This window comes from Sciurus carolinensis, chromosome 17, assembly GCF_902686445.1.
Source record: "Sciurus carolinensis chromosome 17, mSciCar1.2, whole genome shotgun sequence".
Taxonomy (NCBI): domain Eukaryota; kingdom Metazoa; phylum Chordata; class Mammalia; order Rodentia; family Sciuridae; genus Sciurus; species Sciurus carolinensis.
The window spans coordinates 19,316,042-19,343,974 of NC_062229.1; the positions used below are offsets into that span (position 1 = coordinate 19,316,042).

The window sequence follows — 27,933 nt, forward strand, 5'->3', positions numbered from 1 at the left end:
CTGAGATGCTGGATTCATGACCAAAAAAGGGTTGATATTTATTTTTAGAGCAAAAAAGTCTATTTGGTGCCCCTGGAAGGGCTTGGATGATGTGGCTACTCTTGATTACCCCAGCACCAGTGCCTGTCATCATTCTAGGGGACTGAAGACTGCTAATGCCCCTTAAGATGGGCAGCAGGCAGCACACGAGGGGCTGTGGTTGATGGGCCTGAGTGACCCTCACCAGAAGTTCTGAAGGTGTTTTCCTCTTGAGGAGAAGAGGCCAAAGAAGTTGTGAAAATGCACACCAGGCAACATAAACTTCTAGAAATAGAAACAACGGGGATGGAAGGTAGACTTCAGGAGGCTTGAATCAGCTGTGGCTGGTGATAGCCCCCTAATTAAGCCAACCAGGATGGCCCCATTGAATCTTCCATGGCCCAGCTGGCCTTGCCTCTAAAGCCCCCACTCCTTATATGGGAAAGTTGGAGAGGTCAGAGTATTCTTCCTTATGCTGAATGAAATCTTTCCTAGGCTAAAGTCACTTGAAGGCCTGAGAGGGAAGCACTTAGGGTCTGGAGTCTCAGAAAAAGAGGGAATGAAGAAAGAAAATATACTGTGATCAGGCTTTGCACACGGAGCAGCACCACATGTACACATATGTGGGGGGATTGTCATCACCCTCCAGGAGATGCTACCCACCCAGAGACCCCAGATGACCAGGGAGGCTGGGCAGGATAGCCAGGCAGTCTTTGCACAGGGAGGCCCGGGCGGCCGGCCAGGCAGGCCGCCTTCCCAAAGGCGGGATTAGGCGTGTGCTGCTGGACATGACTAATCCACCCCAGGGGACAGGCCCAGGGCTCTGAGGAATTCCATAACTTGATGGAGTCCTGTCCCTTTCACAGAAGAAAATGGACTTAAGCTATAGCTTGCTGGGAAGGAATCTGGAACTGAAGACCGTTTTATTAAGAGTCCGTGTCCAATGATTAGGCAGGACCTACATAGAGGGAGAGAGAAACCAGTGTGAGAGAAATGGTGTGGAATGTACCATTCAAGTCACAAGAACAGAAGAACTGCAGACTGAGTCAGCCTTCTGTGCCCCAGTGGCTGACAGGGCACGACAGAATGGTGCTGGAGACCAGGAATCCTGCCTAAGGCAGGAACAGACCCCACCTTTCCCTTAGAAGGGTCATGGATCCAGCATATTCAGACCTCTCCAAAACTGCCCTGAGTCTGTTCATCCTTCTAGACAGAACTGCTTCTACTAACACATTCCATCTGTGTCCTGCCTGACTGCCTGCTACATTTCCTTCACCATTACTGAAGCTGTTCCCTTTGAATGTCAAGAGGTACCTCTTCTTGTCCCACTAGCCAGTTTGTTAAGCCCATTAGTCATCTGCTAATTCCAGTCTGAGGGAGGCAATGTCAGCCCTTCCTTGGTGTGGTCAGAGAACCACCACCCCTGACAGAGGTGTGGAGTGCAGGATCTCCAGATGAGGGAGGCAAAGAGCAGAGCCTCATCTCTGCATTCCTCCAGATGCCCAAAGCAAAAAAACATGAATTATAAAGAGGAATCCAGGATACTACTGAGGAAGTGGGTACAGAAGGACCAAGGAGGAAAGTCTTGTCCTTTCCTTCCCTTTCCAGGGCATCCAACATGGTTTCCAGATCAAGGAGGGGCACCAGGCAAGCCCACTCTTGAAGCAGCAGCAGAACCACACCTCTGCTGGAGTCCCAGATGCAACAATATACTGCTCCCTGGTCCTCAGCACATGCCTGGGAAAATCCCGCCCACCACGGCCTCTCACTGCAAGGCCACATTCCATAAGGATCGCCCTCAACCCAGTGAAGCCCCAAACCCCTCCAGCTGTAACTCGTGTGTGTGTGTGTGTGTGTGTGTGTGTGTGTGTGTGTAGGGTTGTCACGTGGCTGTGTAGACCCCCAACCCTTATAGGAACTTCACCCCTTCCCAAGGGCAAATGTCATACGCTGGGAGCAGGCAATCCATGGCCTACAGATATGACTGGAATGAGTCCCTCCAAGACTCTGGGGGCCAAGAAGTCCAGACTGGTTGTGTGGTTAAGAGCGTCCCATGGCCTCTGTCTGCACTTCCCAGCTCAAATCCTTCCAAAACATCCAACATTCCTTTTTACCCTGGAGCTAGTAAGAAACGCCCACATGCTCCAATCCTGGGAAAAGGAAATCAGGAGACTAAAATAGCTGTTCTGCCTTCTGCTGTAACCAGAAGACCAGGACAGAATCAGAGAAAATCTCCCCATATGTCCTGGAACCCCTGTCTCAGTGTGGAGAGCTGAGGATGTGGGGGATGCTCCTGAGAGAGATACAAACTGTGTGGCCACCACTGCCTAACAAGACCTGTGCATGGCATTTGAGAAGTGCCAGACATCAACAATGTGATAAATGAGATCTGGTGGAAAGTCCTAAGACATTCCATAACCCATATGCCAGGGAGACCTTATCCCAGTGCTGGTGAGAAAGCAAAGGCTGCAGCCTACTTGGGATGGCAGTGAGAAGGGGAGTCCCTTCAGTGCCTGCCTTCAGCTTGCCTAGAAGTGGGGAAAGGTGACATCTGGGTTCTAACCTTGCCTAAGCCAACAATGAAACTTCCCGCAGTTCTGGACTTGAGCTAGACAGAAGCTCACTGAAAACCACACAACTCAAGTAATAGCTGGGTTCAGAAGAAGTAATGGGACTGGTCGTTGGTGTGCGTGCTGCTGGGCAAGAGACAAGGGGACCCAGCTGGGAAAGCAGCTTCCATAGTCTCATCTGGGCACAGCCTTCCTAAACTGCAACCTGGCCCTAGAGGCCCAGGACCCCTGTCCTGGGCAGCCTGCAGCATTTTTGCCATGGATGGCTGCCAGAAGAGTGCTCCATTTACCACTTGCTTCCAGACTGATTCAGCATCACTCTTTAGTTTCTTTTGGCAATCCATGTCCTGGACCAAGTCAGCAGAACTACCCCTTAAAACAAGTGTCAAAAATAGGCCTTTTCAGGAATTTCAATTCTAATCCAGATGGAAACATAAGAACGAGGGCAAAACAAGCCCCAAAAGACTAAAGGAAACTATCTTTAACACTCCACTACTCTTTCCACTCCCCTCAAGGCAAAACTGCCTGTATCCACCATAGAGATTGGGGCTTCCCTGCTTCTTTGGGAGCCAGGAAAAAAGCTGTTGGAGAGCTGCCTACTGGGCACCCTTATCCCACCACCAGCAACAATGCAATGTCCTCTGTGGCATGGGGCAGCAGAAGGTTGCATTCACTATTCACCAGTGCCACGTGTGCTCCCACTTTGGGATCTGTTGTACAAACCACTTACGGTAGACCCTTCCTGAGCAGAAGTGCCCAGTCAGCTCATGAAAGAGCTTGCCAGTGCATACAGAAGGCAAAGAAAGCTCCTGCTCCATCATCAGCCCTGTTTGCCAGCACTCCGAAGATAAAATGGAGTCAGGCAATATCCAAGGTGGGGAGGACATTTGGGTAGAGGGGAGAGCCCCGCTTGAGGCAGCTAAGGGAGAGACTAGAGCTGGATGAAGGGAGCCTGAGAGCATGCAAGCCGGCAGACCTAAGACCGTAAATCTCACCCTCTATCCCGCCAGGAAGGCTGTTCCCAGGACTCTCAAATTACTGGTTGCACAATCTTTCCACTTTCTTTAAAGGCAAGGGGGAAAAAGGCAGCAACAGAGAGCGGTTGAAAATTGTGTTGTGGGATCGCCAGTGGCAGAAGCGGGACAGGGCACTCGTGGGAGCCCAGGGGGGTTTCTGCCTAAAGCAAATATGGAGAAGAGGGCTGGAGGGGACCAGAAACAAAGTTCATAGTCACAGACTTGCAATTAGGACATGATGACCACAGCCCCCTGAAGTACAGCATCAGGCCAAAGCAGTTCCCCTGCACAATCCAGCTAAGTTGTTTTAGTGATAAGGTCCACTGCCAGTTCCAGCCTTTGGGGTTTTCTTTTGGTTACTCAGATCTGAAAAACCCCTGGAAGGAGCAGTCTGGTAGAAAATGCAAGAAGTGCTAAAACCCAGAGGAATGGCAAACCAGAGGCTTGGCTGGCACTTAAAAGTGAAAATTCAGTGTCTACCAGGAATGCTAATTGGGCCCAAGAATACAGCTAGTCACCCATTCACCCTGTGAAGGGCAGGATGCCCCGACTCCCCTCCCACAGGCAGCCCAGGTGTACAGCACCCCCTGCTGGCTGATGCAATAAAAAAGTAAGGATGGGGAGAAAGAATACTAGCGATAAAAAAAAAAAAAAAAAAAGCAAGGTTGGTTTTGATTAGGGGAAAAAAAAAAAAAAAAAGGTGAAGGATGGCAACAGGGGAGGCCAGCAGCCTGCCCCAGGCAACATCTGCAGCCAGTGCTGAAGAAATGGAGAATAAACGGGGCTTAGCAGATTGCATCTCATTTGGGTTCATCAAAAATGAGGTAGTCCAGAGCACCAGAGAAGCCCCCAGATGACCCCAAGGTCTGGAAGTGCCTCTTTCCCCCAACCCGAGATTACCAAAGCAGAGGTGGGCTCAGTCCACTTGACCTATGAACACACACCTTGCAGCAACATGGATCTTCCCACCTGCTGCACAGAAGCCTAGACCTTTGAAAATATTAGGCCACTATTTCCATGCATTCAATTTGTGGGGATTAGCATTTATTTCCAGTCAGAATAAAATTCTAACTGGGAATAGGCCTGTGGAAGAACATGCCAGGAACCTTTTGACTCAAATACACATTTCCCAATGGATCTGCACACCCCAGTCCACCTGGCAGAGCATGCCTGAGACCCCATGGCTGGGTCCCCAGTGTTCTGCTGCTGGTCTACTTAGCTGATGGGACATGACCTTTCCAGGGACAAGCTCACTTGCATGATATATGCACCAGGTGCCCCAGCTTTCATGGCTCCTTCTCTACCTCTCCTTTCAGCCAGTCTGAGCACCTGCACTCCTGAGAATGAGAAAAATGTACATCCAGGGAAAGCGGCTTCCGCCCTACCTAAGCTAGCTCCCAGCACTGCCACTTGCCTGCCCATGCCCTCTAGCTCTAAAGCTGCTACACAGAAGGTGGGCTCTGATGGGGCACCAGTGCAGGTCCACAGAACACAAAGAACTGTTAAAAGTGCAGGACATAGATGCCCAGGTACATGCAGAGTGAGAGCAGAACAAGGAGCAGTCTACACAGCAATAAGCACACTCTGGAGAGGATTAAGTGCCAGAGCCCAAATGAAAACAGGACCAAGAGCAGACGGGCAATGTGGTCTGTGAGCTGCAGGTGGTTCAGCTTTCACCAGTATAAGCACTTTCTCTGTAATGTGGCACTGCATGCAACAGTGATGTGGGCAAGATGCAGGGATGCAGTCCTCTCTGGGACAAAAGGCTAGGCAGGATGGCACCACCTGGGGCCCCCAACACCAACAGTTCTGAAGCCCTAGCCCTCTGCTTGCTTCCTACCTGGGTTCTGTAGTGTCAATACCTTTGGCTACTAGTACTTCCTAGTTTAGCCCTCCAGAGTAAGAGTGTGAGCGTCACATAAAGAGAATAGATCACTGCAGCACAGGGCTACCCACCACCCTCTAGGGAGAAAGTTAACAAGGTAGATGGACAGACAGAAGGGCCCATCAAGTATGACAGACTGTTGCCTCTGGGCGCTGGGGGGAGGGGACTGACAAGATGCTTAATAAGGAGTCACCTAACCTGTTTCGGAGTCTTCACTGTCAGAGGAGCTGGACTCGCTGGTGCTCTCTGACTCAGAGGACGAGAAGCCCTTCATCTTGGAGGAGCCAGCAATCACATCGACTTTCTCAGCTGCAATTCAAGCAACAGGAACCATGTCAGGTAAAACTGGAACCCAGGAGGCTGCTGTTAGCTATGGCGTATGACAAATACCAGAGAAGGACAAGTGGGAAGCCTGTGCCCCATGGGCCTAATCACTGATCCGACCTACCAGTTGCCATTGTCACAGGACCTGAGTGGTCCCATGTTTCCTGCTAGTAAGCTACTGCATACTGGCTGATGCCGGAATTTCAAGGCCATATCAATTTCTCAGAAAATTTTTTGGAGGGCTGCTCAGGGATTCAGGGGACAAGGCAGAGGAGTAATTTTGAGGTACTGTTGGCTTTGGGGCATCCTCAGTTACTCTCTGGAAGAAGGCGAAAAGAACCTATAAGGAACATGATGCCCAGAGACAAAGCAAGACAAGGGAAGAACCCCAGTGGTCTCCTCGAGCTCTCATCTAGTATGCAGATGGAAACCCAAGTGAATGTAATAATAAAGTGCACTTGAAGAGGAGCCAGCCTGGGCTGGGAATATAAAGGCTATGTGCAAAAATGCTCTGACACAGATCCCAAGTACTGTGGTCCCAAGAGAAAACTTGTGTGCCAAGATGAGGCATATACAACTTGAAAAAGATGCCTGAAGAGGGGTCCATATCATCCCTGCTAGAGAAGGACAGAGTCTGGTTCAGTTCTGATTTAAAGTCAGTACACGGGTCCCTGGGGCATGGCAGGCTTATCTTTCTTCCTGGCCTTGCTCTACCCTGGCTCCAGAGGCAAGACTTTTGGGGGACCGACTGACAGGCAGTTGAGGATGGAAGCAGCTGCTGCTAAGAGAAAGGCTCAAAACACAGAGGTGCAGATGGGCTGCAGACAGCCATCAGTTAGGGAGATCTAGAAGGCTCTGACAGATGAAGCATAAATGCCATAACCTTCCAGGGGTTTCTGTGTTGAGTCCATGTATTTTACAATTGGAAAAGAAGGCTACAGAGGGAGAAGGGAGAGTCAGGATGTCCATGGGAAGGACCCCCATACCCAGAGGGCCCAAGGGCACCTTGAGGTTTCCTTTTCTTCCGCAAACAGGAGGTGACGTAGCGCTCCAACTCGCGCAATGTGGACGGCTTCAGAGTCTCAAAGTCAATCTCAATCTCATCAGGGTTGGAGTTCTTGAGTGAAGGCTCCCGTGACTGAATGATGTGCACCACGCGGCCCAGCTTCTCACCCGGGAGCTTGTTGATGTCCAGGCTGAGCTGTCGCTTCTCCTCATATGACATGGGCTTGCATTTGTCCTCTTCTTCAGACTCATATGTGGGAGGGGGCTTGCTCTTCATGGGTGCTGGCTCCTTCTTGCTATGAAGGGACGATGCAGACACCATCAAGAACAGGTCCCCTGAGGAAGCCGGGCACTCATTCCTCCACATGCAGGGGGCTTCCCACACCCTACCCAGCTGGTCTTCACAAGAAATAGGTTTGAATATACCCAGTAGAGATGGACAGTAAACTGACCAGGGGATGCATGAGCTGGGACTCTGCTGTGTTTGCACCCTTGGTGTCTACACCATGCTATCCTTTCTTACCAAGCATGGGAGCTCCAAAGGTTCATTCCAGAGAAAAGGGAAGAAGGAATAACTAAATGCTGCTACAAGTGAGCAGCTGCCTGCCTGGCCCACCTCACCATGGGTGTGCTGGAAAAAGGATCCCCACCCAGAGTAGACTTGGGAAGCACAGACCTTGCACTGTTGCTGCTGCTGTTGTTTTTCTTTGTCTTTTTGGGAGGAAGTTCCTTGGCTTTGCTTTTCTTGTTCTCCTCTACTTCCTCTTTCTTTTTGTGCTTTTCCTTTTTCTTTTCCTTCTTGTCTTTTTCCTTTTTCTTTGGTTTGTTCTGCTGGGGCTGCGAGAGGGCTGCAAGTTGTTCGTGCACGGCTTTGAGCTGCAGAGCAGACAGGCAAGATTTACACCCGGGGCTGAAACTTCCTTTCTATAACCCACACCCTGGGCATCAACCTTGTACCATACAGGACACCAGGAAGTCCCAAGAAGCAGAGTCTGGCACAGCAGGAGGCAGAGGCAGGGCTGGTCCTTAGTCAAGTGACCTGCTGCAATAACCAGATTCCAAAGTCCCCATGCTCACCCATTCCCCGAACTCCAAAGTTTTCCAGGGTCCTCCTCAGGGGAGGAGTTGCCCAAGCTGGCAGATGCTAAGCCCTTGGCCATCCTGGTCCCAGGATGCAACCTCCTAAAAGGTTGGGCAAGCGCATATAGATACATCAGGCACTAAGGACCCAAGTACTAGCTTGGAGGGAGAGAAGAAAGCAGACAGCCCCAGGAAAGATGAATATCCTGGCTTGGCCTCCTCCTCTGAGATATGGGAAAGATATAAAAGAAGCCTCATCTCTGCCCAGAAAATGACCATGTTCCATCCCAGCTCCACCCCCGCTCTACCATGTGTATGATCAACATGTAGTACTCGACCTAGCAGATGGGGAAAGGCCACAAGGGAACAAGTAGGAATGGACAGACATCTCTTGGAAACCTCTAGGTCCATGAACTCTGAAGGTTGGTATCCTCACCTGCTCTTGGAGCTCAGCCAGCCGCTGGGCTCGCTCTTCCTCAGAGTCATCAGTGGAACTGTCACTGTCCGAGGAGCTATCACTGCTGCTGTCACTGGATGAGGGTGGGGCCACCACCTTGGTGGGGGGTGGCACTGCTGGGGAGGACACAGCCACCACTGGCTCCTCAGGCTCGTCTGGCATCTTGGCAAAGCGCATTTCAAAAACATCCTGGGGAGGGAAGCCATGCCCACAAGGGTCACCTTGATCTTACTGGCTGCTGTAGTCAACTCAATGGGGAAGTATGCAAGAGGATAAGAGGTATGCAAGGATGAGGAACCCTCTCTGACACTAACATGGGTGATGAGGAGCTGGTTCAGGCCCTCTGACAGGTCATTCAATACTACTTTCTCAAATCTCACTTTGAAGAGCCAGGTGGTCCTAACACGGCTGGGTACTTACCGCCTAGGGTACATAATGACCCACAATGACTCAGGTCCAGCTTACTGAGAACTTTAGTCTGAGGGTGCTTGAAAAATGCTGGGCTCAGGGTGAAAACCTCACAAAGAGGGCCCTGAGGCTGTGGCCAGGTTTATGGTTCCCAGAACAGAAGGCTCTGCCAGTCTTTGATACAGAGGAAGCAGGAAGGATTGCAATTACAGAGAATCTTCCAGGCAGAAGGAGGTGTATATGAAAAGGCCACAGGTGGGAGGGTGCTTGGGAGAGTGCAAGGCCACATGCTTGAGTCTATATCCCCATTCTTCACATTAGCAGGGCCAAGTTCCTGACTGAGACAACTCCAGGGTACATAATGCAGAGTGCTGAGGAAAGGCTCAGTCACTTTGTGAGATCCAAGTGACCTGAGCAGAGGCCAGGGAGATGACTGGGCATAGGAATTTATTCCAAGAGACCCTAAGACCTCCAAGATTCAAGAGTCATATGGAACTTGCGAGGTTTCAGAGCTCACAGAATAGGAGCCCTGTCTGGGGTTCCAAGGGTCAGGACACACATCAAACCAGCTGGCAGGGTTCCTCTATTCTGATGACTCCACCATAAATCCAGTGATTACTCTGGACAAATGCTGAAGGAACAGGCTTCCTGGTGGTATTTTTTGTTGTTGATGGTGCTGGGGATGGAACCCAGGCTTCATGCACACTAGGCAAGCATTCTACCAGCAAGCCAGTCCCAGCCCTCCCAGCAGTACTGAGACAGGCATTAAGCACAGAACAAATTGATCAATGTAGCAAAACACACAACAAAAAAGTACCTTCCCTAAAGTGTATGTTCATGCTTCAGAGAACAGTGTGTGGGGTCATGCACTGAGGCTGCTGTTCCAACTCAGTGCACACTTGATGAAGCCTGCCCTGGGACTACCTCTTGAAGGATCAAGAAACACACTGAGATTTCCTCTTCCAGGCAGCTACAGGAGAGGGTGTCTTCTATAGCAGGCATATCACCTCCCTTCCTTCCAGACTACCCAGTGCACAGCTTCCTTCTTCCAGTAGGGTCTGCCTGTGATTCTTGGTGTGTTGAGTGGTTTGGCTGATCAAGTACTAGAAGGGCAATAACTTTCTAATTTACTCAGAAATAAATCCTTGAGCAGGCCTAAGGACAAGGACAAAGATACACAACAGATGCCTACAGCCTGTTGAGAAGGGACCGGGCAGAAAGAAGGAGTTTCACACCAGAGAAGGTCCCTAATGGGGCAGCAGGTAAGACCCTTAAGCCCCATAGCACCTGGTCATGTGCCAGGAGAGTTGTCACCTCCACCCTAACCCACCCACGGCATCTTAGATGCCGATTGGTAGGCTCAGACCCCACAAGAGGCAGCTAGCTCCACAAGCTCCTGGAAGAATCAGGCCCATAGGCAAGACACAGAGGGAAGGATAGTGGAGAAGTGTTCCTGAGAAGTGTTAGGATATCAGGACATCACAAAAGGAGGTGACCAACTCTCCTTCTCAGGTCAGAAGGAAGGCCTAGAATATAAGTTGCCTCAGGTCACCTGTCTATATCCAATCTCTCTGGGCTGGCTTTGAGATAGCAGTACACTTACCACAAGGACATCTCTGTTCCTCCACTGTAGACTGTGGTTACTGTTTGGGACAATGGGAATGAAGTGGGTGGCCCTCACTTTTTTTTTTTTCTTTCTTTTTTTAAATTTTGTGGTGCTGAAGATTGAACCCAGAGCCTTGTGCACATAAGGCAAGCACTTTACTAACTGCTATATCCCAGCCCGGGTGGCACTCACTCTGAGGCCTATTCCTACTCCCTGAGTATTCTTGGCTCTGTCTTACCCAAAGTCAAGACCAAATAACAAGGAGTACAAGACAGGAAGTCAGTTGGGATAAGAAACTAACGTCAGGCAGGGCTGGGACTGTCAGCTTCCTGGTTGTGTCCAGCTGTGACTTCATCCTTCTCACGACTGTGGGATACAAGAACCCTGCTCCAGCCTACATGGAGTGAGGGTGGGAGTGTCCATATACTGACTGGCCCAGAGACATGGCAGGAAAACCTGCGACAGACACATAGCTACCAAACGCCCACCACGTAAGCTCCCTGCCCTGAAGGAACTAAGTCTAGTGGGAAAGAGAAAAGATGAATAAACAAATAGTTATAAACTGTTCTAAGTGCTAAGAGGGAAAGAGCAAGGTTGCAATGAACTGGGAATAACTGAAAATGGTATGCTGTGACCTGAGCAAAGAGATGGACACTAGACTCAGCTGGATGAAAAACATTGCTACAGAGACCAGGGAGGACAGCACCAAAGAAGAAAGGAAGAGGGGCAAAAGTACAGAGAGGGGGCTGTTGTAGGGTCAGTAAATGGACCAGAGAAGCCAATCTGAGATATAATCCACAGCAAGCATCTCCCAAGGGAGGACACAGAGGATGAGAAGAACAGTGCACAAAAGCATACTAGGAAAAAATAGGCCTTAGGCCTTCTTCTGTTGGGTGGACAGCATTTCAAGGTGGGCCCAGGTCCCCACCTGGCATCCCATAACTCCCAACCCCTTCCTCTGTGGGTCTGGGTCATATGCATTTCTCAGCCTCAGCATGCCCCACAAGTTTCAAAGCCAAGTATCTCTTCTTGCTAGAAATGCTGACCCAGGGTCACATACCCCAGGCTGCATCTGATTCACTGGGGAAGCACACCCCACCCTTTAAGGAAATAGATATGCTCAGGTGCTAGGCAATCACAGTGCCTCAAGACTACCAGATGAACCAGACCTGGAGCCAAGAGTGGGAGCTACAGAACACAGGAAGTGGGAGGTTCACTAGGTTCCAGGTGCTAGGGATGCAGCTGTGCGTGCAAGACATAGAGACACATGTACACCTATCTCAAAACCCTGCCTCTGGGATCCACACCAGGCGGCCCAGTATACTTTTCAGTTTATTTTTTCCTCACTATGAAAAAAACTGCATATCGCCTTGAATTCGTGATTTTTTTTTTCCCCTCCACAAATAAAACTCTGGTGGTAGCCACAAGGTTGCAATCACTACCAAACTTTCTAAATTACTCTTCACAACAAAGCAGAGAATAGAAGACAGGACCAGAAGCAGCTCTGGATCCACTACATGTACATATGGCCTTTAGTCCAAACCTCCCTTAGGCGCCTAAGGAAATTCTTAAGTCTAGAGGCCACTGGCCATCTTTATGACCATTGCTGCCAGACTGGTAGAGATTTTCTCAAGCCCCAGAATTTAGTGCCTAAAAAAATAAGATTCTTTTCCATTTAACTTTTTAAGATAAATCCCACTCCTTTGGCATAACCTAATTAAGAAACTTAACTCAGAGGAACTTAACCACTGAATCACATCCCCAATCCTTTTTGTATTTTATTTAGAGACAGGGTCTCCCTGAGTTGCTTAGTGCCTCCCTAAGTTGCTGAGGCTGGATTTGAACTTGCAATCCTCCTGCCTCAGCCTCTCAACCTGCTGTATTACAGGTGTGCACCACCACAACTGGTCAAAAAGAAAAATCTTAAAACTTATTTTTGGAAAAGCAGGTATTGTGAAGGGAAAGCAGCTCTAGTTTGAGTTGAGGATAGGAAAAAAAGATACAGAAATTAGTAAGAGAGACAGGACATATTAGAGGGTGCTTTTTCTTTCCTTTCCCTAACAAAGTGGCTCCAAATAGCATTTTCCAAGGTTGGCAAAGAACTTGTTTTTGTTCTGCTGCATCCCTGAGGGCAAAGAAAGGGCATAACTATTAGACATGTGCAAAAGTTACCTGTCTTCTCAAGAGACTATGGAGTGAAAGAGGGAAACATGTAAGGCACAAATCTGTAGCCACCACTGCAGTAAAATTTAAATGCCTGAACTCTTTCAAGAATGGGACATGTAAACACCAAGGGGCAAAGGGCAGTCTTCTTTATGAAGATGGGTAGCACCAAAATGAAAGAGGGAAACATGTAAGGCACAAATCTGTAGCCACCACTGCAGTAAAATTTAAATGCCTGAACTCTTTCAAGAATGGGACATGTAAACACCAAGGGGCAAAGGGCAGTCTTCTTTATGAAGATGGGTAGCACCAAAATGAAAAGGGAGCATAACCCTCCACTCCCTGCCAAAGTCAGGAAAAATAAAACCAAGAAACAACCCCTAGAAACAAAACCTTTGAATCTGAGCATGCATTTGAATAATAAGGCCAGGTCCACACTAGTAAGAGCAAGTCCATCCAGCCCTACAGGGAAGTGTTTTATTTCTCATGCCAGAATTTGAGAACACATCCTCTAAACCAAAGGCAGTCCCTGACCAGACACAGGCTGAATGATAGAATCAGGATGAGGATGCATAACAAAGGAGGAAAAGGGAGACACTATGGTGCGAGTCTGGGACAGTGAAAAGAACTAGCAGAACTATAAGACAGGTGGACAAGTGGGACTCAGGTGTGACCTGTGTGGCAAACTCACAGGTCACCAAAAGTTTACCAAGTCCTCACTTTGCAGAAGGACTTTGCAGATGATTGTATAGGTGGAGAAAGCTTTGAGGTCACAACTAAGTCAACCTGCATCATGCAACAGCAGGTGGCTCAGCCCTAAGCCTGTTAGGAGCCTAAAAGCAGAAGCAACTCATGGCCTTGGGGAGAAAAGGTGGGGAATTTTAATGATCTTATATGCTTACTTTCTAAGAATTTTAAAAAGCAGGTTATAAAAGCGATAAATAATGGCTTTATTCTCAAAAAAAAATTTTTTAATTATGGTAAGACTAGGACCCTGTACATGCTAGGAAAGCACCCTACCACTGAACCACATCTCCAGTCCTATATCTCCAAAATTTCAAAACCCTTAAATTCTTTTTACCCAAAATAACCAGGTATCTATTTCTAGGCATCTAGTTTTATTTATTTAAAATAAAGAAAAGCAGAATTAGTTTACACATTTAAGCTGTAATCTCCTCCATGTGTGAATTTTACAGTATACCACCCAGGACTTAACTTGAAGGATAGAGCCTGTGAACTTCTTCCCTTAGAGAACTGTGGTCATGTGCAACATCGAGGAAGAGGCGCCCTGCAGCCAAAAGGCAAACAAAGCCTTCCAAGGCTATGGTGAAGAAATGCCCAGAGGTGAGCAGTTACTTTGGCTCATAAGTGTGATAAAGTGTTTACTTGTTGACTTGAGATAGTCTGTTTTGGAGAAGAGTTTGGGCCATGCACAGCACATTTGCTCTTGTGGCCAAGGGCATCAGAATGTAGATGAAGGGCAAGGAGGGGGTTTTCAATGGAACACCCCCCTCCCCCCAAAAAAACTAGCCACCCTGCTTCAGTAATAATTAAATAATCCCAACTTAAAATGCATGCATTAACCTGAGTTGAATCAACACTTCCATAGCCACATGGCCTTATCCCAAAGTAAAAAAAAGAAATAAATACCCCAAGAAATAAAATCTGTTAATATTCCTAAGAGGTTTGGCCTGCTCTCCCCAAAGCCTCACCTGGAGCTTTCGGGCCATGGCTACTACCTCATGGTCAGGAGGGTTGTACTTGTAGCAGTTGGAAAACATCAATCGGACATCGGCACCAAATTCCTGAGCATCTCGGTACTCACGGGACTCTAGTTTAGACTAGAAAAACAAGACAGATTCCATTTAGCCTTGCTTGCCTGTGTTTCAATGGGGAAGTGGTCATTCGATGTGGCAGCAGCAAAGGCTGCTTGAAGGAGCTATTTGGTTTCTTAGTGGCTCTAGGTTTAAACCAGGTCCAGGTGGGGGTTTGTGGTGCTGGTGGTGGAAGGGAGAAGCTATCACCCCCATTCTCAGCATCCAATGCCCAAGGAGTCACTCAAAATCAAGTCTCAGAGCAAAGAACATCCCAGTTTAACAACCCAAGCTCATCTGGGCGACTAGGTAAAGGGCAAGAGACAGAATCCCAGGAGGCAAAACTTAGACCAGAACTGAAGAAAAGGAAGATGAAAGGAGGGCTGGGTCCAGTTCTGATTTTTGCATATACTTGTCTTGGGGACATGAAAGAGGACCCTGATCCAACGACCCAGCACCACCCTCTACTCTTCCTGTCTTGTATTTGGGCAGCCTTACTCCACTCTTGGAATAAGAGAAACATAAAAAATCTTAAACCCAAAAAGGCTAGAATGCCTTTTATTCCAGTGCAAATGTCAGCACTTATAGCATTGTCTCCCACAGAGGAGAAAGCAAGGTCCTCTCTATTACACAGAACCTGGCAAAATCACCAGTCTTTCAGCTCTTTTGGAATATCTACCCGGGCAATGGAGGACACACCTTAGTTTTCCTGAGACAAGGGGAATGGGGCAGCACCACTGCTTGCAACCAAATTAAAGCACACTGTCTCAGTGCATGCCTCCCAAATCCCAGCAGGGGGCACCAGGTTTCTTCGGGAAAGTATATAGCTTACACAGCTTGTGCAAGCTGAAGCTGAAGGTCAGGGCCTTCTTGGACTGGTCCAGAAGGAAATCTGGGGAGGCAGGTCTCTGACCCATCTTGGCTCCCCCGCCCCCCTACCCAGGAGGCACACGTGGGCTCACCTTGATTGTACTCATGTCCATGGGGTGCTTGATGATGTCACAGTAGTCGTGCAGGCCCAGTGCCTCCACATCCACAGGCTTGTAGAAAGGCCAGGCGTAGGCAGCATGCTTCTTGGCGAACATCTCCTTGAGGATGCCACTGCAGCACTTGAGCTGCTCTGAGACCTTGCTACTCTTTTCTGGCAATGGGTGCTGCTGTGAGTCTGGCACATCCTTCTTTGGGGGCTTCACAGGCCGGCTGCTCTCCCGCCGGGGGCCCAGCTTGGTGGTCTTGGGCTCAGGGGCCAGTGAGGGTGGCTCATGAATGGGGTCAATGGTGGTGGGAGTGGTGGTATCTGCTTTCCTCTTCACCCCCTTCTTTGTCTGCCGTGAGTATAGATGTGACAGGTTTGGTCAAATTTGGCAGTCAGTACAGTCACCCCTCAGGATCACCCCTAAACCAGGCCCTGTATAGGGTCCTAACACTCACAGGGCTCAAAGGTAACTGGAAGGCTGGGGATATAGCTCAGTTGGCGAGTGCTTGCTTCGCACACACAAGGCCCTGGGTTCAATCCCCAGTACCACAAAAAAAAAAAAAAAAAAAAAAAAAAAAAAAAAAAGGAACTGGATAAGCAAAAATGTTGAGGACAAGGAGACTATGTCCCATCATCTGCTTTGTAGCTGGGACAGGACCAGACAGTGAATGATAGGAGAAAGTACACAACTGAGTGCAGGATTCAGAGGTCAAAGAAACCTACTGAAGCCATTTCCTACTTAATGCCAAAGACCTTTCCCATAGCAGGCACAACTCAGAGACTATTCAAGATGACACCTGCAAACATGCAGTCTAGAGACAGGGGAATGGGCCAGTTATCCACTGGGGGGTGTAATGTGGTTATGAATCTTTGGGTCAGCAGGGTACCTACTTCTGGAATGCAATTTAAATATAGTAAGATACCCCCAGGATCATGTGTCAGTGCCTAGGACAGGTTCTGCACAAACCATTAGCAAGGACAGGGCTACCTGTCTCCTGTAAGACCCAATTTCTTGGTGGCAACAATCTGCCAGTACTCTAGATGCTCACCTTCACAGGCTGTGGGGTGGCCGCGATGATGGGTGGATGGCTCTGCACGGGCTGTGGGGCTGGAGCAGGTGGGGGTGGTGGCTGAGGTGGCACTGGTGGGGGTGTCTGCAGTGGCTGGGGAGGCACCACTGTCATAACAGGGGTCTGACCGATGGGGTCTGGGGTGACAGCAGGGAAGGGGTGAGGTGTGGCCTGCACAGGTGGAGGGTTCTGCTGAGGGGTCTGGGTCTGCGGAGGAGTTGATGCTTGAGTTGTGTTTGGTACCGTGGAGACGCCGGGTTTTGCTGTCCCTACCAATCACAAAAAGGACAGGAAGTTAGAAGATGTACTGAACATACTGGCTGACTTTCCCAGCGTACCAGTACACATCTGCATGGTGCATATGCCTCACAGACAATGTCCCCCACACCCCAGATGCCACTGTACCAAACTCATCCCTGAGGCCTGGAGAACAAGGGCATACTGCATTCACAATTCCTGGGGCATCCTGACCACAACTCCCCATTTGGGTACAAATGTAACTTCAAAGAATACAGGCCTGGGATGAAGGAGCAGGAAACTCATGCTGAATGTGAGCATAAGGATTGTAAATGGGCATTATAAAAATGCTCCTTGGAGCATCCAGCCAAAGCTGTTCTCATTCCCTGAAGTGCTGCCTTCTGTGTAGGTGTTCCTGGCAGATACCAGCAGCAACCACCTTCACCAAGGTTTCTAAAAACTGGCACAACCCCACCTCTTGGCACCACTGGGTTCAGTGGACAGCTGCTGCCTTTTGTGACTATCTCAGCCTGCATCCCTACAGCTGTGTGGATGAGTGGGAAAACAAAATGGTCATACAGCATGACCAACCAGCTCCAAAAACAAGGGGTTATGACCACAGTCTCTAACATGAGCAAGTGGACCATGAAATCTGAACCTGGGAGTATGACCTGGATTGCCACATCCTTTGCATGCACACTGGCTGCCATGCAAAGAAATACAGAAGCCCAATGCTCTCTAAAAGTAGACTTGATCTCCAGGCTGTCCAGGCTCTCTATGAAGAGCAAAGGGGAGGTTCTGTGGTTTCTACTGAGTTTCCCAATTCTCCTTCCCCAGACACTACATTTGGGCTTCTCCCAGAATCAGAACACAGAAATTGTCACCATGTCTGCCACATGTGGGAACCAAACCCTGGCCCCAGAGCAAGGAATAGGCTCCTTGTGTTAAAAAAAAGGGACAGTCAAGAGGTGATCAGCAAGACTGATTTTCCTTGGTTACTCTAGGTACTGCAGGGGATTCGGTGGACCACTGTGCCACTTCAGAACCAGATGGGAAGCCAAGCCAAAGGTTTCTCTTTAAGAGAAGCACAAGAGGTTGGGGATATAGCTCAGTTGGTAGAGTGCTTGCCTCACAAGCACAAGGCCCTGGGTTCAAATCCCCAGCACTGCCCCCCAAAAAACCAAACCAAAACAAAACAACAACAACAACAACAACAAAACACCCTTCTGCAGCACAGAGTCACAAAGGACAAGATACAGGAAGTAGTTAAGACATTTTCTTAGACAAAAACATGTTTTTGAGTGGGCAACTCTCTGCCAGCTAGCCTCTGGAATCCTGTGTCAATTTGGGGTATTTGTGGGGGAAGGCATGACAGGACATGCAGAGATACACAAGGAGGGTATAACTGACTTTAGATGACTAAGCATCAAAGACAGGCAAGGCTGTGACACAAGTGCATCAAGGTAATTCAGATAACAAACCTCAAGGCTTTAGGATAGACACACTGGTTAAAACTGCTTCTGGACAGATTAAATATAAAATGGAAAAGTAAAAACCGTCTACAGTACTAGTAAGGTGAGAGCTCAAACAATGTCTACATGCTTAAAAAAGCTGTGTTTTCTTTCTGCTCTAAGTAAATCAACCATCTTCTACAAAGTAAGGCCCAACAATGGCTACTTGGAGGAGGAGGTCACAAGGTCAAGGGATCCTGTGGGGCAGACCCAATACTGAAATTGATCCCACTGAGTCCAAACAGTGCCACTTTAGTGTATGGTTGTCACCATCTACTTCCCCACAACCCCTAGTCCTCCATTAAATCTGGGGAAGGGACAAAGACCAGGGAGAAACAAAACCAATTTGTTTGCTGTTTCAGTACTTTACCTGCTTCTTTCCTCCCACGTCCTCTTCCTTTTGCCTGGACTATCATGATCTCAGTTTCTTCTGTGGGCAGTTCATTGATTTTTTGCAAGAAGAGCTTCTCCAGAGCTTCTGCCATTAAGACGATGTCATCTCCAGGCTGGATGAGGAGACACACGGGGTAGAGCTGGAAGCCCTCCCCTCCCCACCTCTATGGATGGGCCACCTAGGGCCACCCCTTGCCCCAACACATAAAGTATCATATTTAGGCTCCTTCCCTGATCTGGACCCCAAGGGGCCACATCAGTTATTACACTACCAGGTGTCCCTATAGGGGTACTGAGTCTGCACTTGTCTATTGCAACTCCTCTCTCATAGTTTAAATTCTGGCCTGAGAAACCATCCTACTGCCTAAAGCATGTACCAAGTTCAGTCAATCCCTGACAGGGGCTCTCCTTGCTTTAGGGCCTCCTTGGACACAACTTAAATTATTTCACTAGAAATACTTGAATTACACAGGATTTCTTGCCATGAATACTTTAGCAGGGCTCCAAGAGTACTCCCCAATGTACCCCCAAGGCAGCTCAGTGGGGTATGGACAAGGCTCATCTCACACTTCTTCATGGGTCCCCATCTATCACCTTGTCCAGAACATGCTCTTCCCATTCAGCTCTAAACCAAGGGCCTAGTCTGTACAGGTCACTGCCACCTAAGTGGGGAGAGCTAAGACTTTACAAAACATGGTAAACTTCAAGAAACTCACCTACCCATCTCTTCTGGGCAATTTTACCCACTACACCAGCAGAGGTCAAAAGCTGAGTTCTGTATAGTGTCTCCCTCCAGAGTCGTTCTATGAAAGGGTTGGTTTTAATCACATCTGTGGTCTGAACTGTAAACAAATGATCTGGCTTCATGGCACAGCCGAGCCGAAAGGTTTGACTAGGGGGTTAGGAAGTGACCCTTGGGTCTACATGTAAGATCGGGGGACACTCAATGCTATGGCCAAGTTTTATCAATGGTCATGTCCACAGTTCCAGGAGACTGTGACCCACAGAACTGGCAGGCTCTGCGGTCAGCTCCAATGTACTCTCTCTCACATTAAGGTTTCTGTCTGCACACACCTCTGCATACTACATTTGAATAGGCTTTCCCTGACAATTTACACCATCCCAGTGGACTGTCCTCAAATCTCTCTACTAGACATGCAGAGGAACCAAAATCCCAAAGGTACCAGAAGCACATGCTTCAGGCTCACAGGGGTAGCTTTAAGTGGCCAGTACCCTCCTCCCCTCAAATGAAACACACCCAGTCCCAGGCAAATCCACAGGTCTGTCGCCTCCACCTCTAACTCTCATGCTGTCAAGACTCCAAACCCAGCTCCCAGCATTCCTACCCTAAGGCTCCTGACAAGTCCCCCACCTCCTTCACCCAGAACAGCTGAGTACCCACCCCAACATCTCACCTTGTTGTAGATGTAACAATTTGTAAACATAGTGTTGAAGTCCTGGATACATTCCTGAGCATTCCAGTAATAGTTGTTTTCCAAGCGTTTCTTTATTGTTCCCATATCCATAGGTGTTTTAATGATCTTATAGTAATCCTGGGGAGCAGAGAGAGCAAAGGCTAGTGTCATCTCAGAAGCCATATTGGGATAGCCAGGTTGTCTGTGGGTCTCACTCCAGGTGACTCCACTGGTAAAATGAGGAGAGTCAGAGCACATACCAAAGCCTTTTTCTATGATGCCAGTAAGTGACCTCCAGGGGAACCCCAAAAAGTGAATCAGGGAGATTCCTAAATGCTGGGTGGAAATTTGGAAGGAAAATTTGCAAGCTGCCAACTGCCCCATCCTGAAACAGGTTCTTTATCAAAATGTTTTCTTTCCCTTTTCTTCTCAATGTTTTTAAAATGGTCTTTTAAAATAAATAATAGTGCAAGTACATATGGCCTTTAAAAAGCAGTTTTTACCCAGTAAAACAATCACAGCAGGGCCTCCTTTGTCCTTATCATTTGATATCTTATCATCCATAAAAATGCAAATTCCCCTGGCACCAGCATTGGTGCCCCTCCCCAACAATTGCCTACCAAGAACTATGAAGCATAAACCTCAACCTTCAGTCAAGTTCACTGTACTTCAATACTTCTTTCACTAGCAAGCATTATACCACTAAGGATTCCTTAGTATTGGAATTTGGGTATACAATGAATCACCAGGTTAATTGCCATGATGTAGTTTCAATGAAAGAATCCAATAGACACAATCCTCAAACCTTTGGATCTTAGTCTTAAAAGTACCAAAGAGAGCTTATGTATGTTCTACAGTCTTTGAAACCCAACTTTGTACTAGTCTCACAGTTTTTCTCTACATCTAAACTATTCTAAAACCAAGAGCTTATTTTCAAAAACATACAAGGAAACTGAAGATCCATCAAACAGTGCTGGCTCTCCAGGTAGAAGGACCACAAAGGACCAGGAAGGAGGCTCACAGACAGTAAACTAAGTGTTGGTCCAGCTCTGATCACTTGGCCAAACCCACTGAGAACTGCATTCTCTGAGACCATCTTCCCCATTCAGGATGAGGATTCCTATAATTAAGCTAAGCTCTGGTTGAATATCAGAACCAAGTTTAGTGGGGCAGCTAGGGGTAGAAAGGCTGTTGCAGAGGAAAGGGCAAAACTACCATTCAAAACACCAAATCCTGCCCAAAATTGGTGGTGGGTAGTGGGGTTTTGGGTTGCTCGGAAACCAACAAGGGAATAAGAGTCACCACTTCAACGTAAGATCTGCATGTGCACACAGCAGGTATCCCAGGTAGGAGACCAAGAAAGGAACTCAAAACTGAACTTACCACTGCACTATGCTCTAGTCGCCTTTCCCAAGAGAACCACACCCAAATATGCCAGACTCAATGGAAATCTATATTTTATTCTTGATCAAAGGTCTCTAAGATAGTATTCAGTGTTTGCATTGGCCACAGTGTGTCAAGTGACTCAGAGGCAAAGAGAGTAACGGTAGAGGGTAGACTACGAGGGAGCTGGAATGAAGGCAGAGGCAGTATGTCTAGGAGATAACAAGAGGCCAAAACGCACGTGAAGAGCAGCAAAGGCATCAGAAAGCAAAAGGGGAGTGGCTCTATTAACAGCTCCTGATAGAGAGGGAGTTTTTCTTTCCAGTTTCCAGGAAACAGTGTTAGTGTGATGAATGACCGGTTTCTCTGAATCAGCCAACCTAAGGGTTCTGAGACTATTCTCACCCAAAAACCTCCCTCCTCTTGGCTCCTCACTCTCCCATCTGAGAACACAGTGTCACCAGCAATCAGCTTCTTTGCCCTTCTTTGTCAGACTGCTCAGGTGGGGAGACAGGTGGTCTACCAGGAGCAGTGAAATGATGGCCACCCTTGGAAGTCAGCCTCCATTTCACACAAACTGACCCCTTTGTCTTACCAACCATACCCCTACCCAGTATGTCATACTACCCAACTGTCATACTGGTCATATGGCCTGGGATGCTGCCTTCTCAGAAATCTCAAGTTCCCTAAGCTCCCCATTCCTTGGTCTTTGCCCTCTCAGTCCTCCACGCCTTTGTTTCCCATTTGTGCAGTTTCCTGTAACAATCTGATCTGTCCATTATTCTGGCTCTGATCCACTATCTTTCAAAGCCAAGTTTCTTGAAATCCTTCTCAATCACACCATCACAAATCTGGTTTCTATTTCTCCATCACGTATTCCTAAGCTCACCAATGCCTTTCTAAAGTCCGACAGGGTGGTCAGATTGGAATCCTCATCTCTGATTTCCCTGTAGTCTCTGATGCAGAAATTTGGAGAACTGTTGTCTGCTGAAGAGTCTCCCATCTTTTTATGGGCCTTCTACTGACCCTGTCCCTCCTCTCCCCATGAAATCCTTGGGTTCCAGTCCTGGGTTCCCTTCTGCATTGGGGTTCTTTGTGTTTGCAACCCCAGCCAGCTGCTTTCATTCCTTGTCTTGGTCAATGGTTCACATGGTCCCCCCCTTTGCCTTTACCCCTTTCCTGAGCCAGTTCATTACCCCTCTCCAACCTCCTCTTTCCTTGAGTGTTTATGATATGTATTTGGTGGGCAGATAGCAGTGGATAGCTGCAGACAATATTTCCAAGCCAGGAAGGTCAAACTGGGTATCCCTCCTTCTAGAATCTAGATGCCTGGTGGAGGCTAAGGCTGCTCCTCCACATAAGCGGTTCCAGCACTCGTAGACCCAACCTGGGTCACTGCTTACTACCCCTAATTCACTCGCCAGGTTACATAAGACTAGCATACAGCAGAGGGCAATTTAGAAATAAGGCCTTGAGACTTTGAAGGTAAGAAAAAATTTAAAAATTTATTTTAAGGTTCCCTGAGGTTCAGTGAGGGAGACAAGTTATGTTTACAGTGCTGTGGATGTGGACAAATGGAAAGCAAAGTCTCCAGGGAAAGAAGTAGAGTACAAAAGAAAAGTGTAATAAGCACATTGCAGCCACAACGAGGAGATGGGCAAAGCTGTTTCCCAAGGGACTCGGCCTGTTCACCTCCCATGGGGTCACCTCCATGTATATGCTCCTTGGGATATAATCTGTTGTTTTTCCCCAGCCTTCATCAGGTGATAGTGATAATGATACTAGCTTCTGCTGCTTGCATGAAGCCAGTTCTCCAGCGAGTCTGACCATAACTACTACTACGTTCAGTAAACCACCGCTGAGGACCACCGTGTGCTGTGATTTCAGCTCATGGTAGAACTGGACAGAAACCTGTAAGCAGTCTTTACCCCCTTATTTCAATCCATCTTAACCAAACTCTTCCCAACTGTCTCTGGGGTCCCAGTAACTAAAAAAACAGTGACTATATAAGCCAGTTACTTTGTTCTTTCTCTTTTCCCCATTTCTTTTATTCTTTTTCTTTCTTTTTTTTTCCTTCCCCTTTTGTTACTGGGGATTGAACCCAGGAGCATTTTACCTCTGAGCCACACTCCCAGCTCTTTTTAAGACAGGGCTTTGCTAAGTTGCCCATGTTAGCCTTGAACTTGTGATCTTCCTGCCTCCACCTCTCAGGTAGCTGGGATGACAGGTATGTGCCATCCTGAGCCTGGCCTCTCCTTCCCAATTCTAATTCATCAGGACTGCTTAAACAACACACTCAAAGGTCCCACAGGTGCTGGTATTCAGAGCTTTCACCATGGCTCCAAACCCTTCTGTTCCTTCCCTTGAAATGTGCCCTTCGCCTGGAGACACAGAGAAGGGCAGCAACCCTGGGCCCTGCCCAAATTACTCACAGGGAGGTTTAGCTTGACCGCATCCACAGGCTGTTGGAAAGGCCATGCAAACTGGTGTTTCCATAGTGTCTTGAGCACCACTCTGAGCAGATATTGCAGTTGGTTGGTCTGCCTCTTGGGCTTGTTGGGATTGGAGGTCTCCGGGGGTGGGGGGTTGGTGCTGGCTGCGTTGGCTGGTTGGGGTTGGGCCTGGGCCTGTGTTGTAGACATTTGGGAGGTTTCTAGTCCATCCCCCATTACTGGCAGATTTCTCAATCTTGTCCCAGGGCCACTCTCCGCAGACATGCTAGTGATCCCATCACATTCTTCACCAGGCACTCTACAAGGGAAGAGAAAAGTCCCATCAGAGACCAGGCAGCAGAAGGGTACCACTCGAAATGACATGTGCCCCTGTGTCTGGGGCCTCCAAGGACTGAGGTTCCTCTGACAGTGACTGGCCAGGTCTCAACTCCATGCCCCAACTAAAAGGGCTACAATGCCTGTTCTCCTCCAAGATTTGACATAGAGCAGGGATGAAAAAGAGATAACCTACGAACGGCGAGGGGCAGGGCACAGAAGTGAGAGCCAACCAGAAGCCAGGGGTTGGGGTGTGGGGCACTGGACACTAGAGAGTTTCCAGGGGAGGAGGTACAATAAAGCTGTTCCACAAACCTGTATGTCCTCGATCCCATCTGCAATCCTTCAGGGGATGATGAAGATTTACAAAGCCCTCAATTTGGCATTTATATTCAAATTCTTATTTGTATTTGTGGCTCACAAAGCACTGAGTCAAGTCAGTAATTCCATTTGGTGAACCAGGGCCAGGCAGGGAAGAGTAGGCCTGAGTACCCACCCACCCTTGGATGGCCCACACAGCCTAGTGTTGAATGCTCTGAGCATAGCTCACAATTACTAAGAACATTTTCTTGGTAACTTAAATTATATGTGTTTGCTGATGGGAAAAAGAAAAAAGAAAATCCCACAAAAGGTTACTGCTGATTAGAATTAAACAAACAAAAATCTCCAACAACTTGGGAAGTAGAGGTAAAAAGAGTACAAGTTTGAGACCAGCCTCAGCAACTTAGCAAGACCGTGTCTCAAAATAAAAAATGATTGGGGATATAGCTCAGCATAAAGAGCCCCTGCATTCCATTTCCAAACACAGGGGAAAGGGGTGGATATCCATATTCCACTTACCGTTTTATTAACCAGAAAGGGGCACCTCTCATGACAAAATCTTGCTTGACTGTCAGTGCCCATATGAACACACACCTCATTTGGTGCCATCCTATTCCCTTCCCTGAACAACTCCTGCTAAAGGTCACACCAACTCTGCAAACCATGCTGCAAGAATCCCTGCAAGGGTGACTTCATGTAACCATTCATATATTATAATGTCACAAACTCCAAGATGTACATACAACTGCCAGTTGATGATATATGAATTTTTATTGCAAACTGCTCTTCAGAAACACAGCAATTCGAACAGCCCAGCACAGTGGTGCATGCCTGTAATCCCAGTATCTTGGGAGGCTGAAGCAGGAGGATCACGAGTTCAAAGCCAGTCTCAGCAACTTAAGCAAGGCACTTAGCAACTCAGTGTGACCCTGTCTCTAAATAAAACACACAAAAAAGGCTGGAGATGTGGCTCAGAGGTTAAGCAACCTTGTGTTCAATCCCCAGTACCACCCCCCACCAAAAAGAAAAAAGAAAAGAAGAAACAGCAATCCACCCTCTACTCACAATGCCAGGAGTTCTTATTAATGAGATGAAACATCTGCTCAAATGTGGACTGGCCATTTGCATCCTTTTTGTGTACTGTTGTATGACACTTTTCTACTGGCAAGAAAGAGTCACATGACCAGCTTTAAACTCAGTCTCAGCAGTAAGAAAAATAGTAAGCTGGGGGCTGCCTGCAGCTTATCTCTAGGAATAAGATATGTATCTCTAGGAATGAACCTTGGAGTTGAGCAGAGGTAAGAAAACCTTTCTGATTCAGGGAGTCAGTCAAGGGCTTTCAGAAAAGAGGGGAGGTTTTAGGACCACAGGTAGGTAGAGGGATAAGAAAAGGCAGGTCAAGCTAGCTGGCTCTGTCATGGCTTTTATTCTGGAACATTCTGTAATGAACTTTGTCAAGAAGTAGTTTTATGCCTAGGCCCTCTAGGTGTTGTTGATCAAATACTTTATAATTCAAATCAAGTGAATTTAAACCAAGGCTCCCAGAATTCTTTTGTAAACAGTTCTGGCAAATTAACATATTTTAAAACTGCCAAGGGAGAACTTGCTACATAAAGCAACTCTGAAGTCTGTTGTTGGCTGTTAACAGCTGGACCTCCTGGCCTATGGAAGGCAGGCTAGAAGTCATGCACATAGGTTCTAGCCACTGAGCACCCCCCAACATCCCTTGCTACACACCAAATTTCTGGATGAAGAATAGTCCTAAGAGCTCACCTTCAAGGAAGACGGTTTCTTCCTTTCATAGTACTCTGGCTGACTTCAAGTTCAGCTATCAACTGGCTAAAGAATGCACGGAGAGTCGGTAGAGTGCTTGCCTTGTAAGCACAAGGCCCTGGGTTCGATCCCCAGCACCCCAAAAAAAAAGAATGCATGGAGAAAGCAGCATCATGCTCTAAGAGGCTGCATAGGGAGGGATCAGAATGGCAGCAGCCTAGGGCTACCTCTCAGAAGACTCTGAAGGGGGCAGGGTGTGAATGCAACTCACAAATTCACAAATGACTGGCAGTGATGAACACATTTGTACTATGGATTGCTCAGACTCAGTCTGAGAACTGAGTTCTTGTTTAAGAGGGAAGATGGTTTTTCCTTTATTTTTCACCCTGTTTAAAAAAAAAAAATTAAATGCTGGTACTGGGGTTGTAGCTCAGTGGTAAAACACTTGTAGAACAAGTATGAAGCCCTGGGTTCAATTCTAAATGCTACCCCAACCCCAACCCCCAACCCCCCCCACCCCCGCCGCCACCAAAAGCCAGAGTGGGGATGTGAATCATCTACAACAAACAAAACTCATGACTTCTTAAACTCACAGGAGAAGACAACACTGAGGGGAGAAAACCCCTTGGCACCTGCATGAAGACATCTGAGGAGAGGAAGGAAGGCATGGTGTGGCAGCCCTTGATGTGTGTTTGTGTGTGCACATGTGCGTGTGGGGGGTGTTCTTTGTATTCACTGCTAAACAATTACTTGGTGAGGTCTGACCATTTACAGGAAGGACAGCAGGGAGGTCTTTTGTACATGTGAAGTCTTGTCCCAACACCTCTCCCACCAAGAGTGTTAGAGACAGGGGAAGATACGAGTTGAAACCAGACTGGCACCTTGCACCAAAGTGAAATGGGCACTGAGGTGAAGACCAGTTAGGCAGCAGCCTATGGAATATGTCCTGAGTGAAGAGAGCAGTGAGCTATGAATTTAGGGGCAAGATGGGGCATTTCTCTGACGCAACTTCCTTGAGGGTTGGTCTTGTGAAACATCGAAATAATCTAGTAAGTACCTAGCAAGCATCACACACTAAGGTCCATTCCTTCCGTCCATTCCTTTCCTTTTCTTTTTGATGCTATGGATTGAACTCAGGTCCTTAAGCATGCTAAGCACACACCTGACTACTCCTCTCCAGTGATTTCTAAAGGCAGATGTAGGTAGGCCTGCCTCAGGTACTGGGAACACCAAATATTCCCTCATCTCATCAGGGTTGCTTCTGGTGACAAGTCTGGTCAGACGCAAATGCCATGCAGACCTAGAAGTGCCTGTGGCATGAATCAAGGCAGTTGGAACTGACAAGCTGCTGGTAGGAAGGAGGTGCATGAATAAGGGCTGCCTGGGAAAAACTAATGGCTGCTCAGGCCAAGCTGAAAGCCTGGAAAAGACAGAGTGAGCCCTGGAGGCCTAGGCGAACACACCCCAATTAAAGAAAGAAAGCAGTCACTCTCAAATCCATGGAGAGGAAGCACTCAGAAACTGTGGGCAGGATATGAACTGTCAGAAAGTGCTTGCTCAAAGGAGAAAGAGTACAAAAGGATGAGAAACCTAGGGCCTGGGTCAAATCACCCGAGAGCATGACACAGTGTGTGCATGTATGACCTCAAACACACTACTGCTGGGCAGGGAGGTATAGCAGGTGGGCCAGGCAGCCCAAGGAGCGATTGGAGGAAGGCATCACCTTAGAAATGGCATCCA

General features: G+C 47.9%; 1 protein-coding gene across 3 annotated transcripts in view; it reads right to left on the minus strand.

Annotated features, from left to right (window-relative positions):
* Positions 1–27,933, minus strand: part of Brd4 (bromodomain containing 4) — an 85,095-nt gene that overhangs the window by 10,345 nt on the left and 46,817 nt on the right. The window contains exons 3-12 of one of the 3 annotated variants that reach the window (XM_047532430.1): positions 23,764–24,082; positions 19,949–20,086; positions 18,511–18,646; positions 16,372–16,661; positions 15,309–15,671; positions 14,245–14,373; positions 8,335–8,544; positions 7,495–7,694; positions 6,819–7,114; positions 5,688–5,798 (exon numbers count right to left, since the gene is read on the minus strand). In XM_047532430.1, the coding sequence (XP_047388386.1) occupies positions 5,688–5,798; positions 6,819–7,114; positions 7,495–7,694; positions 8,335–8,544; positions 14,245–14,373; positions 15,309–15,671; positions 16,372–16,661; positions 18,511–18,646; positions 19,949–20,086; positions 23,764–24,082 (2,192 nt within the window). Of the gene's footprint in view, positions 1–5,687; positions 5,799–6,818; positions 7,115–7,494; positions 7,695–8,334; positions 8,545–14,244; positions 14,374–15,308; positions 15,672–16,371; positions 16,662–18,510; positions 18,647–19,249; positions 19,376–19,948; positions 20,087–23,763; positions 24,083–27,933 lie in introns of those variants that run through there. The other 2 variants (XM_047532432.1, XM_047532431.1) reach the window with 2 other exon arrangements.